Source organism: Brienomyrus brachyistius, unplaced genomic scaffold (assembly GCF_023856365.1).
Source record: "Brienomyrus brachyistius isolate T26 unplaced genomic scaffold, BBRACH_0.4 scaffold34, whole genome shotgun sequence".
NCBI lineage: Eukaryota > Metazoa > Chordata > Actinopteri > Osteoglossiformes > Mormyridae > Brienomyrus > Brienomyrus brachyistius.
Window position 1 is genome coordinate 3,135,220 of NW_026042309.1, and position 17,640 is coordinate 3,152,859.

Genomic DNA, 17,640 nt, shown 5'->3' on the forward strand with positions numbered 1-17,640 from the left:
AGGAATCATTTTTGTGGCCCTACGCTGCACCTTTTCTAAGGCCACAATGTCCTTTTTAAGATATAGTGACCAAACCTGCACACAATATTCTAGGTGAGGTCTCACCAAGGAATTGTATAATCTTAGCATTACCTCCCTTGACTTAAACTCCACACACCTGGAGATATACCCCAACATCCTATTGGCCTTTTTTATTGCTTCCCCACACTGGCGAGAATGGGACATGGAAGCATCAACAAACACACCAAGGTCTTTCTCATGATCAGCTACCTTTATTTCAGTGACACCCATGAAATACCTGTACTTTATATTTCTGCTCCCTAGATGGAGTACCTTACATTTATCGACGTTAAATTTCATCTGCCAGGTATCGGCCCAGTCACTAATTAAATCAAGATCCCGCTGTAGCTGCTGAGCCACTAATTCAGTATCTGCTACACCACCCACCTTGGTGTCATCTGCAAATTTCACCAGTTTACTGTATATATTGGTATCCATATCATTTATGTAAATTAGGAACAATAGTGGTCCTAAAATCGAACCCTGCGGTACCCCACTATGAACGCAAGCCCACTGTGACATTGTGCCTCTTATAACTACTCGCTGTTTCCTATCTGTTAACCAGTTATCAATCCAGGTCGCTACGGTACCTAAAATACCAGTCGCTTTGAGTTTAAGTAGGAGCCTCTTGTGGGGGACAACATCAAAAGCCTTTTGGAAATCTAAGTAGATGACATCATAGGCCTTCTTATCATCAACTTCCTGAGTAGCTTCCTCAAAAAACTCCAACAGATTTGTTAAACAGGATCTACCTCTTCTAAATCCATGCTGGCTATCCCGCAAAATGTTATTGGAGTCCAGGTAATCTATCATTTTCTCTTTGATTATAGCCTCCATAACTTTACCAGTTATACAAGTTAGACTGATTGGCCTATAGTTAGACAAATTACTTCTATCCCCTTTTTTGAAAATAGGCGTTATGAAGGCGTGCTTCCAATCCGAAGGTACCACACCTTCAGATAAGGATTTTTGAAACAGTAAAGTTAAGGGTCGGCAAATAATATCCCTCATCTCTTTTAACACTATAGGTAAGATGCCATCAGGGCCCTGTGATTTATTTATTTTGAGCTTAGCTAGGCTTTGCAAAACATCTGCTTCAGTTATATATATATTAGCTATAGACAATGCTGGATAGGTAATAACTGGTAAATTACTAAGGTCCTCAACAGTGAATACCCGTGCAAAACTATCATTGAACTCATTTGCTATATCAATGTCGTTTACTATTATAAGACCCTTACTATCCTGCAGATTAGTAATTTCAGGTTTTAGAGCTCTTTTAGAGTTAAAATACTGGAAGAAACTTTTAACGTCATCCTTAGCTTCCAATGCAACCATCCTTTCGACATTTCTTTTAGCTCGTCTAATATCATTTTTTAACTCAGCCTGTAGACTTAGATATTCCTGCTTAATTCTGTCATCATCAGTTATTTTCCATTGCTGGAACAAAGCCCTTTTCCTCCTTACTTTATGCTTTATTTCCCTAGTAAACCACCTAGGTTGCAATTTCCTAGATTTATTCTTGCTGGAAACAGGTATGAAGTCCTCTTGCACTTGCAATAATGTGCTTTTAAAAAATTCCCAGGCCTCTTCAACAGTTTTGTTATTTAACTGCATCCAGTTCACAGTTTCTAGTTTTAGTCTCATACACTTAAAGTCAGCCTTCCTAACATTATATATTTTTGATTTGGACTTAGCTCTTCGAACACTAAACTTAACCTCAAATTTGACCATGTTATGATCGCTACTGTCAAGTGGTTCTAAAACGTCTAATTTACCAATCCTGTCCTGGTTATTAGAGAGAACAAGATCAAGAATGGCATCTCCCCTGGTAGGGGTGTTAACAAACTGAGTAAAAAAACAATCCTGTACTAATTCCACCATCTCCAGTTCATTTTCTGAAGAGCCAGTGACAATGTCCCACTGCATTCCTGGTAGATTAAAATCACCCATAACTACCACATCATTTTTATTGCTCATAGTCCTAATCTCACTGTATAACAATCTGCTTTCCTCAGCAGCTATATTAGGTTTTCTGTAACAAACACCGACAATTAGGCTATTTGAGTTTTTAGCATCTAATTTTACCCATATTGCTTCCGTAGTTTTATTTATATCAGTAAGTTCCCTTGCCTGCAAGTTTTCCTTTACATATACTGCAACACCACCTCCCTTTTTTCCTATACGATCCTTACGGAACAACGTGTAACCATCCATATTATATTCTTGTCCATCCTTTTCACTCAACCACGTTTCAGTTATTCCTATAATATCATAAGAGTCCGATGAGATAAAAGCCTCTAAATCATGAATTTTATTCCTAATACTTCTGGCGTTTAAATACAGACAACAAAGGGTAGGCCTATTACGGTGCCCACTTACAAAATGATTATTTGGGGCTTTCCGTTTCCCCCCACTGACATAGTTAACTAACCTCCCTGCCCCCCCAGTCCCTAGTTTAAACATTCCTCAACGACTCTACACATACGCCTCCCCAATACACTGGTTCCCCTCTGGTTCAGGTGCAACCCATCCGGCTTGAACAGGTCCCACCTGTTCCAGAAGGTCCTCCAATGCCCCATAAACCTAAACCTCTCTTTCCTACACCATCCTTTTAGCCACGCATTTAATTTCCTTATCTCAGCTAACTTAGCCTGACTTGCACGTGGCACGGGGAGTATTTCAGAGAATACCACCGTGGACGTTCTGCTTCTAAGCTTATTGGCGACTTCTATAAATTTATCCTGCAGAACAGCCCTTCTACCCTTGCCTATGTCGTTGGTGCCAACATGCACCACGACAACTGGATCCACCCCAGCTGGGGCCAAAAGCTTATCCACACGATCTGGAAGGTCTCCTACCTGGGCACCAGGCAGGCAAGACACCGTACGGGACCCTCTATCACGCGTGCACACATAACTGTCTACTCCCCTAATAATGGAATCCCCCACTACCACAACCTCCCTCTTCCTGGGGGGAGGGGGCTCCTCAGTGCCCAAGGGCCCACCTGCCTCCCCAGTCCGTTCCGGCTCTAAAGCTGGAAGAACCTGAAACCTGTTCGACACAGTCACCTCAGGTGATGCCGCCTCTGCAACGTGTGTACGCCCTTTCCTGCGTCTACGACCTACGGTCACCCAGCTCTCTCGACCTCTCTGCTCTTCATTCTCCCCCCTCCCGGCTAGTGGCGTACACACCTTCTCCCTAAAAGGCGTATTAACTTGCTCCTCTAACTCACTGTTGCATTGGATGAGAGCCGGTTGCTCCTCAAGGTCGCGAACCTTGACCATGAGCGAGTCCACTAGCTTACATCGCTCGCAGATGAAGTCCGACTGGACACTAACGTCCAGAAGGGCAAACATGTTGCAAACGCAACACTGAGCCGGCCCCATAATTAACTAACTCACTATGACCCCGTACTCCCAGCCCAGTAAATTTATATAGCGTATTTAACTTTAAAGATTAATTAGCGTACCGTTAAATGCAATAAAGTGCCGAGTACACTAAAATAAGTTACTTGGGTTGAAACGGAACTTAATTATTATTTTTATTTAAAATTTTAAATCCGATAAATTTACTACTACTTACCAAAAGAACTTCTGCCTGAACCAAGTATGAACTAAAAACAAAACGAAATCGAAGTTGCTCTTGGGAGGTCGAAAAACCACAAAAACCTTGCAGAATTAATCAGGATAAAACATATAAAACGATAAACAATAAAAACTATACGATTAGGAAGCAATCAGTCCCGTGTACATGATCAGCCAGAAAATACTTGCATTCATCTAAACTTTTATAAACTTTAAACTGCCTTTGCTTGCTGGCCTGTGGGCTGATGGACAAACTTGAATGCCTTACAGGATAAGATAGGATGCACATTCTTTATTGTCCATTAAATCCCTCTATCAAGTGTCAATAGGCTCCAAACAACCAAATGTAATTAAAGAAAATTTAAAAAAAGGGGAAAAAATTCAGAAATAACCCAAAATAAAAAAATAATAAATAAATAAAGACTAACCAAAGTAACTTAACTGTCCCCCTCAGTTATCAGTCATCAGTCAGTCATCACCCTGACTAAACTGTATAATGAGCAGATGGGACTGTCAGTACATGGTTAGATCGTGTTTAATACAACAACTGGAATACTGCATAAAAGGCACAAAAGCACTGTGGGGAATAGAGCATTATGGGAACAGTAGTCCTATTATTACACCTCCTTCTTTTAGCTTAAGTCAAATGTGCTGTGTACCTTTTGACATTAATTTCTATTTCTGCTATCAACAACCTCCTTCTCACTCTCTCTCTCTCTCTTCTACTGAACTTCCCTCTTTGTTCACAAGTCCATTCTGTCAGGTGGTTTTCCAGTCAACTTGACCTAGTAACAGTCCCTGTAGGCCAAAGATGACCTTTATCAGTCTCTACTACATATGGTCTAGGAGTATCTGCAGGTCTGACGACTCCCAGCAGTCCCTTCTGTGCTAATCCAAACTGTCTGACCAGATGTCAGTTCTGCGAGAGGTCTGGAGCGGAGTCTGCGGTTGTAGTGTTTTACCTGCTGACGCCTTCTCTCCTCATCCTGCTTGCGAAAAACTTGCAGATCTGGCCATTTAGGACCCAGCTGTCCACCATCTGGCTAATCTGTGCTGTGATACCGGGCCACCATACTGACAGTGTAGCTCTGGCTCGGCATTTTGTAATTCCCTGATAGCCTTCATGCAGACGCTGAAGAACATCCGCTCTCAAGGGGGGAGGTATCACAAGTCCTTCTCCCTTCATGAGAAGGTCGTGAGCAAGGTGAAAATCCATTCTGCGCTGCCAGTATGGTTTAATGTCTGGATCTAACTTACATCTCTCTGGCCATTCTGTGAAACAGTGGTTTGTCACTTGTCTGCATACGTCGTCTTCTTTCTGCGCTGTCTTTATCTCCTCCAGCCTTTTGTCTCCACGTCATTCTCTAGCTGAAGATGCCGTTCAATCAAAATGAATATTTTACTCACTTATCTTTTGGTCTTTTATGATTCCATGTGTACCACCTCCAAATTATTTTGAAGATTTGAATTTCATTGTATCCAAATTAATTTGGAACGGCAGACAACCCAGGAAACGCTTCTCAGTTTTACAGCGCACCAAATCAGACGGTGGCCTCGCCCTCCCTGATTTTAAGCTCTAGCATTGGGCATTTCAAATTAGGGCTATGCGCACTTGGACAGACGCAGGCAGTGTAGTGTCGTGGAGAGGTATTGAATCGGCTATAGTGCATCCCTACGGACTCCAGGACTTACCTTTCCCAGGGGTAGGTCTTCGTAAATCACGACACAAACTTGGTTGTATCTTTTCATCCACCTTAGCTGCATGGTACAACGCCGAAAATAGGTCAACAATCTCCTTTATGGAACAATTTCCACTTTCTGTCAGACTATAAAGCTTTTGTTTGTCCCCCCTGGTCATCCAAGGGGGTTTTCACATTTTCTAATACGTTTGATGCGAATGTTGTGCGCACATTCCAGGACATTCAAAAATAATACAGTCTGCCTGGCTTCTCATTTTTCTTCGACCTCAGGCTACGATCCACAATGAAGGCCTATGCTGTGCCATGGAATTCTGTCTTAGATGATCACCCAATGTTTAGCTGGATCGATCCTGTCGAGGCATCTAAAGGCACAGTCACAAACATTTACAACAATTTACTCCTTAACGTTCATAAGCCTTTGAAGATTCTGTCAAAATGGGATTTAGAACTTTCTAGGTTTGGATTCCACCCGGTTTGGGAAACAGTGCGGTCGAATCTTTGCCTTACTTCCAAAAACCTTAGTCATGTACGTATTCACTTTAAAACTATCCATCGTTTCTATTGTAACCCTACAAACGGTATCTCATCAAACCTGCTCCCCATCCATACTGCAGCATTTGCAACACTGACACTACCAGTACGTTTCTACATGTTCTGGGACTGTCCAGTGACCCAGCATTTATGGAAGCTTGTCACTCGTGTGTAATGTGATCTTACTGGACTATACTTTGACATGGAGCCTTGCTTACTATTGCTTAATGATGACATGATGTACCAGTTCTCATTACGTGATAAAAAACTGTTAAAGGCAGGCTTTACAGCTGCTAAGAAAACCACACAACAGCGATGGATACACCCTGATACAAACCTGAAGCAATTCTGGATTGTCTCATTCCATTACATTGTCTATTTAGAGTATACCACTGCAAAGATTAACAAGGCAAAGCAATCACTGTAAATACCTGGAGGAATATGGCTGCTGCTCTTAAAGAGCTTCTTTGAATGGTCTAGTTTATATGAGTTTGCTGCCAACATGTCAAGTGTGAAAAGTTGTTCTGTGTTTCCTTTTCTTTTTTTCTTTTCTTTTTTCTCCTTTCTCTTGCTGCTTTTTTTGTCATTTATTCTTGTGGTATCTCTGTCCTGTATGTGTCTTCTGATAAATTGACGGAATGACAATAAAATTATAATCACAAAAAAAACAGCCTCAACTACAACATTATACATTTTTGCTGTACACAGTATCTTGTCACGGTTGATCAAAACATGATTCACCCCTGTACTCCCATAAAGTGTCCTGTAGGGCCTGGATTAGGTCCACAGCTCTAGCTAGATCAAGGGAAGGTGCTTGAAGCATGTCTGACAGATATTTGGCTTCCCCAAGAATCTTCCTAAGAACTGCTAGAATTCCAATAAAGGTAAGGTCTACTTGTGAAAGCAGGCCCCGTGCATCCACTGTTCTCTCCGCACTGCTCTCTCCATCTATCTCATGTAGTACACGCAATGCAGCTGGCAGTCTGTCCATGAGATTTTTACATGCATAGTACCTGCATGCCCATCTGGTATCACTGACTTTCTGTAGCTCTCTTGGTGCATCCTGATACATGTCTTGTTGAACTGACAACCATTTCTGGTGAACATAAGACCCTGACATGTACCAATGAAAAAAAACATGAGTTCCATGTGCGATCTTTTCAGGTATCGTGATTTTGTTGAATTGATAGATTAATTGTTGTGGCCAGCGTGCGTATATAAGATCCGGTTGTAGTTGCGTGTGGGACCACCCTGTAACCGGTGACGTGACTCTCCATGTGCCAGTATCTCCTTTTTGGGTCACCCCGTTCAACAGCAGGGACATATTTAATCTCCTCCTTAGCTTCCGCTTCTAAATGGTCAAAAAGAAAAAATGCTTGATCAGCAGACGACAGAAGCCGGGCCCGCATACAAACTCGCACCTCTTCCTCCCACTCCTCAAAGCTCACACCAGACCTGCCCCCAAACATTGGACACTTCCGGTCTCTAGAAATAAAAGTAAAACGTTCAGTATAGACACGAGGCTCGACCGAAACAGGTGGAGGTGCAGGGGAGGATTGGGTGGCAGTAGAGGGACCTGGAACTTCTGCTCGTTCCTGGTGCAAACGATCATTATCAGGCTGGAGCTGCCCCAACAAATTCCTGAGCTGCTGCACTTCGTCGTCCATAATGACAATAGGACAATAAAACTAGACGGCACAAACGAAGCCCGGCAAACAAAATTTACTCAAGATAGTAGCGGCTCCTGGGAAACTAATGCTGCTGTTTTGCTTTGCCTTTCCAGTATGACAAATTAAACACCAAAAAATAAAAAACCAAAAAAAAATCTCACCTAACCTCCTCAGGGAGCGATCAGGGAGTCACATCTGCACCATGTACTGGTGAAATCCTGCCGACTACGCCCACTCCGATATAAAAGCACACAAATTCATAATCACCGCCTGGGGGACGTGAAGACCATGAACACTGCCTTTATTATTCTGCGTTCAGTTAACACTCCAAAGGAAAAACCAAACAGCAAAGCAATTACTTTAAAAATTACCCACAAATGGTACAAATCAGATCATGTTAGAATAACACTCCAATCACACAAAGAAACCCAAACCCGGCAGCTATTACCTTGGGGTGGGGGGGGGGACACTGTCAGAAGGTACTCCACAGGGTCACCACATCACATGGCGTAGATACACACACCAGGGGGGTGGGCTAAGAAGGCAGAGCGACCACGACCACGACCTAACCCCCCCCCCAAACCAGATCCTCACCACCCAACACCAAGCCTCCCCAACGGCGCCCCACGGTTTACGTACAACAAACTAAACAAAACACATAAATACTTAATACTAATTAAACAGGAAACCCGAAAACAAAATAAACGAAACAAAAGCAGAAAACAGCAGCAATTGTAGTGGCTCAGTATCCCACCGGCTGCCTGGCTCACGCCGGTCCGGGACACTCCACCAAATCGCCATCCACTGACTGATTACAAGCGCTATTAAAAGGGAACCTTAAAACGGGAACAACTGCAAGTGGCTAGGTTACCAAGCCCTCACAAACTGCAGTGATGGAGATGCCCACAACTAGGCTAATTTAGTGAGGAACCTCCCTCAAAGGTACAATGGCGAACACCCGCCTGCTTCAGATCACAAGCCCATGTTCTGAATCACTATTCTACCAACACACAGGTAGAAGATGAAGAACTCTCCTCAAAGTAGTGCTGTCAGTTGGACCTTGTAACATGAATAATCGTAGTGGAGAGTTACAATTATTATTTTAATTTGAAGACGTGAGATTTTTATTGGGGGAGGGTCCCACCTTCAGAAACAGCCAGTGAGACTCGTTTACCTCAAACCTTCTGACCATGTGAGTCTCATTAATGAAACCGTATCTTAAGCCCAGCCGGAGCCCACCTCCCCAAGGGTACACTCTACTTTCCCAGAAAATGCCAAGATGGATTCAAATTCAACTCCCAAACCTACTGTCAGTTTTTAGAAGACACTTTCTTCAAGCAGCGGTACAGGATAAAGTCAGCATCTTTCAGGAGGACCATGATTTTTATGCAGGACAATGCTCCATCGCATGCATTGAAGTACTCCACTGCATGGCTAGCCAGTAAAGGCCTTAAGGATGACAGAATAATGACATAATCACCTGACATAATCCCTATTGAGAACTTGTGGGCCCTGCTTATATGGGAGATTTACAGTGAAGGAAAGCAGTACAGCTCTCTGAACAGTGTCTGGGAGGCTGCACAAAAAGTTAATCGTCAACAGAACAAGAAAATACCAGATTCCATGAATGGAGGACTTATTGCTGTTCAGCAGCCGGACTGCTTGGGGGAAGAAGCTATTGCAGTCGTGCAGACCTGCTCCTGATGCTGCAGAATCTTCTTCCGGATGGAAGAGGGGTAGTAGACAGTTGGTGGGTTGGATGGTACCGGTCAGTCACAATGCTGGTGGCCTTACGGATGCAGTGGGAAGTGTAAGTGTCCTGCAGGCTGGGGAGAGAGCTGCCAATGATGCACTCAGCGGTCTGCACAGTCTTCTGAAGGGTCCGGACCGCTGAGCGCGTCATCAGAAGCTCTCCAGCCTGCAGGACACTCGCACTTCCCACTACATCCGTAAGGAGGTGGCTATATTGCTCACTAATTGATATTTCATGTCAGAATTGTTTATTTGGAAATTATGTGATGTTTGTTTATTAATCGCACTTTGAAAGATGATAATGAACAAGGGAGATGGGAAAATGTAGGTGTTCCATTTAGTTGCATAATAATTGTGCACACTAATAGTTGTGTAATAATTGTGCACACTAATAGTTGTGTAATAATTCTGCACACTAATAGTTGTGTAATAATTCTGCACACTAATAGTTGTGTAATAATTCTGCACACTAATAGTTGTGTAATAATTGTGCACAGACATGTATTCCCCTGATAATGTTCACACTCACATTTCTGGGAACATTGGGAGCAGCGTGTGGCTCTGTGGGCTGAGCCTGTGTGCTTGTAATCAGAAGGTCGCAGGTTCAAACCCAGCCTCAGCCTGTGGGTCCTTGAACAAGGCCCTTAACCCCCAGCTCCCTGGGTGCCGCTACAGGTGGCAGCCCTTCGCAGACAACTTCCTCTATGGAAAAAAAAGAGCAAGTTGTGGGAGGCGTAAAGACAATTTCCCTACAGGGACAATAAAAGTGTTGATTATTATTATTATTTCCCTTGCATAACATTCAGGCTTCAGGTTCATTAACATTTTGGACTGACTGATGACACTATATTTGTTTATTATTAAAATTAATCCCAAAAACACAACTCGCCTAATAATTGTGAACACAGTGTATTACATTGTGGGAACCAAATGTCCCCCACGATGAGATAAAAACCTTTTGCCATGTAAGGATATTTTTCACTCCCCACACCCCACAAACATAACCTCAATTTCATAAAAAAATCTGTGAATAGAATCACAAAACTGGAAATACCTAAAATCTTGTATTTTGTTTGCTTACTTATGGTTAAGGTTGGGGCTGGGTAGACTGTCATTGTTGAGATTAGAGTTTTCACCATAGAAACAAATGGAGAGTCCCCACAAAGATATAATTACAAACCTATGTGTGTGTGCGCGTGTGCGTGCGTGTTTGTGTGCGCATGTGCGTCTGTGTGTGTGTGCGCATTAGCGTGCATGTGTGCGCCTCTGTGTGTGTGCGTCTGTGTGTGTGTGTGTCTGTGTGTGTGCGTCTGTGTATACCTGGCTACAGAAGATGGATGGATGGACAGATGGAATTTGCAACCTTACTAAAGAGTAGCAGAAGCACTTCTGACACTTGAACCCTGATGATAAGTACAATTATTTATGTAAAAGTGCATCAGTTTTGTACTTAGTGGCATTTGCCAAACATGCTTGTAAAGGTGAATTCTGCCAGAGGTCAGTGCTGTGGGTTGGCGTTTGGCTCAGTGGCTTATATCACTATGCTCCTGTGACTAAGGCCCTTAACCCCAAACGCACCGGTGACTGCCTGCGTCTGCCTTCTCAAAGAAACAATTTTAAATTGTTTGACTGTGGAATTTGAGCTTCGTGGGTCCAAACCTGCTTAGTCACACCGCCTTAAGTTTGCTGCTCAACTCGCCGCTTTCTCAATTGTAAGTCGCTTTGCAAAAAAATATCTCCAAAATAAAAGTAAATGCTCTTTTTTGCAGGAGAAAAAATGATCAACATGTGTTTCAAACGGTACAAAAGTGGGTCTGACCTTCATGCAGTTTCAACAAAACGTGGGTGGGGACAAGGGACGTCGCGATATAATGTGATCATACGATTACGTTTGCAGCAAAATAAAAGGACAGCGATAATGGTTCCCAGCAGCACAAACCAAAGACAATTGGATGAAAGCAGAGTGGAATATGGGAGTATGGTAGACGATCCTTTCATAGCATCCAGATTTCTTAATGTTTGCTAGGCTGAGTTTGTTTATATGGCGAGGAGCCCAGCACCAAGTTACACAAGAAAATAAGCTGGAGGAAAGCAGCAGGCAAAAGCCTGACCCAGACGCAGCCCCGGTGCACGCCGGTTGGCGGCTGGGGAAACTTGCCGCGTATCGCCCCTACGGCGGCTGTTTCAGCTCACGGTAGGAAGCCGCCATCTAGTGGTGCGCTTTGGGAATTGCATGCAGCGATAAAGTTCCTCGAAATTATTACAGTATCATGGACCTAAAGACTCATTGAGGTTTCACTCAAAACACAATATTGTGCAGTTTGGGGATTTGCGTTGGTGTTTTTGTGCTCATCATCACAGGTCCTGAGGGCCCATACATGCTGGTGCTGAGCTCTGTTACTGATATTCTTAAGTATTATTTTTAATAATTGTTGCACTTGGACTCGATCTTTTATACAATGTTTTGTCGCTTTTAATCTTTCCAAGCACTTTGCATACCGGGGCGACGCCCAGCACCGTACAGTGTCAATCTGCTTCCTCATTTGTATGTCGTTTTGATAAAAGCTTCTGATAAATAAGTAAAATGTAAGTCAGTATAAATGTATATACAACAGTAACTATGGTAGATTTCTCGCTGGTAGGTCTCTCTGACCTTACTGCACTGGGAGAAAAGCCCAGTGTAACATGGGCTAAAATGTAAATGTGTAGTTTTTTAGATCTTAATCTGAAAATCCGTTCTTCGTTTTCCCAGAAGGTGGCAGCACATGAACACTGCAAAACTGCAAGCTTGGCTTGTCGCTTTGTATACAATAGTGCGCTATCCGTATATTAAAAATACTACATAATTACATACATCAATCAATATCAAGAACAGAAAGATGCCCACACAATATACCAAAATCTTAAAATCCCCCTTGGCAGCATGTTACGCTGTAGTTTGGTTTGTCTAAGCTCCACACTTTCCCAGAATTACCCTGGACTGCTTCCAGTACGGAAGCCCAAAGAATCAGACACGAAGCTCACATAACTTGGCAAGAGGCCCCTGAATTACCTAAAGTGGATGGAGTTTTCACCTCGGCGCATGGGGATTCAGAGCAGACACAAATGAGCGTGAACCCATGTGTGATTTACAGTAAAAGGTGACTGAACACAATACACAGCCTCTGTAGTGTCTCCACTGTCCAGCAGGGGGTGCCACATGAAAGCTGCCCAGCAGGAGTAAACAGGTTTCCGGAGATGCTGCATTGCAGTCCCACAGTCCTCTAGTCTTAAGTGCTCAAATTTTGTGGTCCCTCTATACCTTAGTCTCATAGTCCATAGTGCCCAATTCCCCTTTGCCCCACTTCCATGATCCACAAGTCCCTAGTCTCCTTGTTTCTTAGTCCCATGGTCCCTAACACTGTAGCCCCTTTTCCCCTGGTTCCCTATTCCCTTAGTCCCATAGTCTCCTAGTCCTGTGGCCCCTAATCCCATAGTCCTTAGTCCCCTAGTTCCTACTCCCTATTCACCTTGTATTAAGCAGGGAGCAGGATTCTGAGGCCATCTGATATGCTTTACAATGAAGCTGTGCTAAAACCAGTATATGCATGAGGGTGTTTGCGCTGCCCTGCACTAGACTGGCTGTTCCTGTAAATCACTTATATGAAAGTGCCTGTGGAACACAGATAAAATCCACATGTCTGAGGTGGCTGGCATCTGGTCTTTCTCATGTGTCAGGCCTGCGATGCAGCATTCAAACACATGGTCTCCTTTTACAGCCAGCAGGTTACGCAAACGTACCGCTCAATCGGGGCCATGTGGACAGCTGTCTGCCATCTCTGATTGGCCGTCGAGTCCACGGACCCCAAAGGTTAAACTGGACACTGGCAAGCGTGTCTGATTCATCAGATTCCCGTCTGCTGGGTTGGGCAGCATCACATTGAGGAAGAACCTCATTGTGTTTTCAGCTACCTGGCATTAGGAGCTGATTACTTCAAGTCATTAGGACTTTTTTCATAGAGATTCTCTAGCTGAACAAGTAGAGTGTTGCATTTATGATGCATTGGTCATGGGTTCAAATCCCCCAAGAATATGCATAAAACATAACCCTTCCCACTGCTGTAAGTCACTTTGGATAAACAAGTCTGGTAAATGCAAAAGTGTTTCTACAAGTGGTACAACAGCATGCCCTACTGGTCAGATTAAAATGCTGTTTGGATATATTCCATTTCATAATGTGGCTTCTGATTATAACGTCAATGTGTAATAGGAATTGATTGGAAACGTATTCACTACTTCTTTTACAAATGTATTTATCTGGACGAATTGGTCCAATTGGTCTCACTTACCTTAGACCCCTGGGAGAAAAGCTTAGTGTCCATGGGGTTAAATGTAAATGGATATTCTATGTGATGAGTAATATAATCTGGGTTAAGGACGACTCAGATGCAGTAGCTCTGGGAAAGACACAGGCTTTATTAAGGGAATACAGCAAACAACACTTGGAAGAATGATGACGGAGCTGAGGAACCATGAGAGCAGGAACATTTATACACAGTAATCAGCGACGGGAGAGAGGTGTAGGAGGATAACAGATCAGGGTGGAGAACGTCAACGATGGGATACAGCTGGGGAAGGTTAGGAGTGTTACGGAGGGCCATTAGTGACCTCTGCTGGCTCAATTGGGAGGAGACGGGATAGATCACGTAAGTACTAAGATTAGACGCATCCATCTTCCAAACACTTATCACAAGGGTATCCCAGAGCCAATTACAGGAAACGCAGGGCAAAAAGCTGGGGTCCACCATGGATACAATGCCATTTAATCACAAGGAACACTCACAGTTATGGAGTCCGGACAATTTACAGATGCCTGTCTGAGTCGCTGCAGGAAGAAACCCATGTGGGATAAAGAGAGCAAACAAACGCCACACAGACAGCGTAGGAGAAGGATGGAAACATTCAACACTGCAGCTGCAAGGCAGCCCTGTTACCCACTGAGCCGCCCCTCACTGGATTCTCATGGTTAAAACAGGACATGATGCCCAATACATTCAAAATGCACATGTGGAGGATTTCAGCCATATGGTTTTGAGTAACTTCTACACCCACGTACCATGTGTGAGATGGAGCCGGCCAGTTCCTCTTATGGTCCAATTCTGCTCATGCGTTACTAAGATTATGGTACTTAGGTCCTCCATCCATCAGATCCTCTTCTCACTGTGGTCATGCTCATCCACTCTGGACACTGTATGCTTGGTAAAAGACTCTCATCTCTGTATCCTTGGTAGCGAAACAAAAAGGGGGTTTGCTGAACTAGATGGGCTGAGACTGGAAACAAAGAGGATCGTGAGGGATCACAAATGGGAGGACTAGCAACCGGGAAGGTCACAGGCAGCAGGAAGGTCTAACATCAATGGCCGAGACAAATAGATACTTAAATGCAAAGACTAACGAGGGGCAACAAGCAACACTCATGAGTTTTTTTTTTTTATTAATTCTGTTGAAGCATGGTTAAAAATCAATGTCTGACTTTTATTAGTTAAATTTCATAGAATTTTTATTTATTATTACTTTTGTCAGATTAAAGTTATTTCTGTGACCATTGTGAGTTTTTCTTTCATTGACTGAAGGGTACCAACAATTTTGTCCACGTGTGTAGCTAATCAATACCTCAGTGACTTTTCAAAACTAGTTTCATGAATTAATTGAGCTGGTGGTGAAATTTAACAAATACATGAAATGGCCGAGGTGAACCTGAGGAGAGGTTTAGGAACCATATTGGTGTTCATCTAGCCATCCAACAAGATATCAGTAACTTTTTGGAGAACAGAAGAAATTCCTTTTAGTTTTTTTTGTTTTACTCATAATTTGCACATGTTCTAATATTAAATTTTGTTTTTAATACTGAGAAAATATAAATTTACTACCCAGATAAATAGCTTTAAACATTTCCTATGACTCCCTAAGACTTTTGCACAGTACTGTATATATCTCAGGATTCCTAATGAAACAGGATTTATGTGTTTTTTTTCTGGTAATTGGTAATCACCTACACTACTTCATTGATGATCAGGTGCCTTTCTGTTGTTGTTGTACTAACGTGACTTATTAAGATTTTATGTTATTTATGTTTACTTAGTTAATATATGATTAATTTGATTATGTTATTATCTTTACTGTTACCTCAGGACCGCTGTAGGTTTTGAGTTAATAAACTGTCTGCCGTCTGCCGCCCCCTGCTGGCCAAAGCGTCGCCGCTGCGATATCAGGCTGCTGCGCTCAGTGAGCAGAGAGCGCGGATTAAGTCTGTTACTCAGTTACGTTCTGGGCAGCGCGGAACCGGGACATTAATGGGATAGAATAGGAAGCCTTTATTGTCAGTGTACAGGTAGCAAATACAATATATAGACAGAAATATAAAATATACATATAGAGGGGAGGCTAATTGGAGTTGCAAAATTGCCCATAGGTGTGTATGTGTGAGTGACTGGTGTGTGAGTGTGCCCTGCGATGGGCTGGCCCCCCATCCTGGGTTGTTCCCAGCCTCGTGCCCATTGCTTCCGGGATAGGCTCCGGACCCCCCGCGACCCAATAGGATAAGCGGTTTGGAAAATGGATGGATGGATGGATAGAGGGGAGGGGAAAAGCTCCCCCCACTCATCAGGCTTAGATTTCATTACATTTTATTTTATTCAGAATCAGAATTCACTCCATTGGTACAACTGCATGTACTATGAATTTGTTTAGGCAGTTTTGGTGCATTTACAGACAACATAGAACATAAGTCAGAGAAAAACAGTCATTCTACATGTTTGTTCAGCTTACAGAACCCAATTATTAACATACGTCACACTTCAGACAGAGTAAAAAGGGTTATACTGGTTATAAAGCAGAGATTTTACCTTTTTGCCATGGAGAAGCAGCGACATGTGAGACTGATACGGTAAAAATGATTCCTCCAGCACACAGTGAGCTATCCCAGCATGCACAGCGACACGGGGGGGTTTGGATAAACCCCAAACCCTGGATAGAGGGACTCAGTGAATGAGGAGGTGAATCTGTGCAGGGGGGTCAGTCCATCAGAGGAGACTCTGTAGAAGGACAGAGCACCAGCCCCCCAGTCCAGATACACTCCTACTCTGCGGGGGCCTGAGGGCTCTATGGGTATGAGAGTCTGTTTATTATTGTGACAGACAGAGTGTCTGTGAGGAGAGCAGATCAGCATCCATGACTTGTCATTGTATCCAAGCCCACAGTCACTCCCTCCTTTCCTCCCGATCCCTTTATAAGTCACTCCTATGCAGGCAGCATCTCCATCCCACTCAGCCTCCCAGTAACAGCGACCAGTCAGACTCTCTCTGCACAGAACTTGGCTCCAGCTGTCAAATCTCTCTGGATGATCAGGATATGGCTGCTCTGCCCCCCCTGTCACCTTCCTGTTCCCCCCTGACAGAGACACTTCTCTGTTTGCTGTGTTGGGGTCCAGCGTCAGCTGGCAGGAGTCTGTAGGCAGGAGGAAGAGCGATTGATCCCATGACGAAGCCCAGCATCTCCATCATTATCACTGTCACACCTCACACACTCACTCACACAGAACTCGCTCCAATACACACATTTTATTCCCAATATACTCATGTAGCCGCCCGAGTCTGCGGCGCTCCGGCTGCCCCCTGCGCTGTGAGACACGCCGCGCTGAGAGACTCGCTGGGGCCGAACTGCACTTTAGCCTGCGCTCTATTATTCTGTACGATACATAAAATATAAAAAGTCAAATATGTGAATTACCTCAGGAAATGTTGGTCGCCCGCGCGACGCCGGCGGGAAGACGCGCCGAAATGACGCGCGTGTTAAACTAATAGGCTTAATTACAGGTAAATAAAATTACAAACAGCATTCATCAAACATATTAACCATAAAATTACACAACAAAGATTACCACTAAAAGTGAGTTTGTCTTTAGGTCACAATATGAACGTCTTTTAATCCACTTTGGACACACACCTCTCTCCAGCAGCGCGCCGACGCGACGCTCCCAACGCGGACGCATCTAGGCTGGTTCTCCGCAAAGCGCAGCACTCGCGTATTACACCGCGTATGCGTACATGGAAACGTTCATATTTCTCTGGTCAAGCTGTGTACTTTGCACATGCGCACGTGTCCTATTTAAGTATTAGTAGTAATTCTGATATTCCCTGCACACGTACCACAGCCGCGAGGTCTGTGTATGTTTCCCTACGTTTTACAAATTCAGAGCGGCAGTTCACGGGGCTGCCAACTTTGATCAACTGGCTGGCGTGAGATTTTCAATTTGGGACAAATCCGCACACATATGCATACGCATTTATATGTATGTAACAG

General features: G+C 43.6%; 2 protein-coding genes across 5 annotated transcripts in view; one reads left to right on the forward strand and one right to left on the reverse strand.

Annotated features, from left to right (window-relative positions):
* The window catches only part of LOC125721613 (uncharacterized), a 267,609-nt gene that overhangs the window by 46,415 nt on the left and 203,554 nt on the right, over positions 1-17,640 (forward strand). The gene's annotated exons all lie outside the window — the stretch shown is intronic.
* The window catches only part of LOC125721587 (NACHT, LRR and PYD domains-containing protein 12-like), a 340,829-nt gene continuing 339,304 nt past the window's right edge, over positions 16,116-17,640 (reverse strand). For 2 of the 4 annotated variants that reach the window (XM_048997548.1, XM_048997551.1), the window contains one exon: positions 16,118-16,785. In XM_048997548.1, the coding sequence (XP_048853505.1) occupies positions 16,256-16,785 (530 nt within the window). In that variant the 3' untranslated portion in view covers positions 16,118-16,255. Of the gene's footprint in view, positions 16,786-17,640 lie in introns of all 4 variants that reach the window. The other 2 variants (XM_048997552.1, XM_048997554.1) reach the window with 2 other exon arrangements.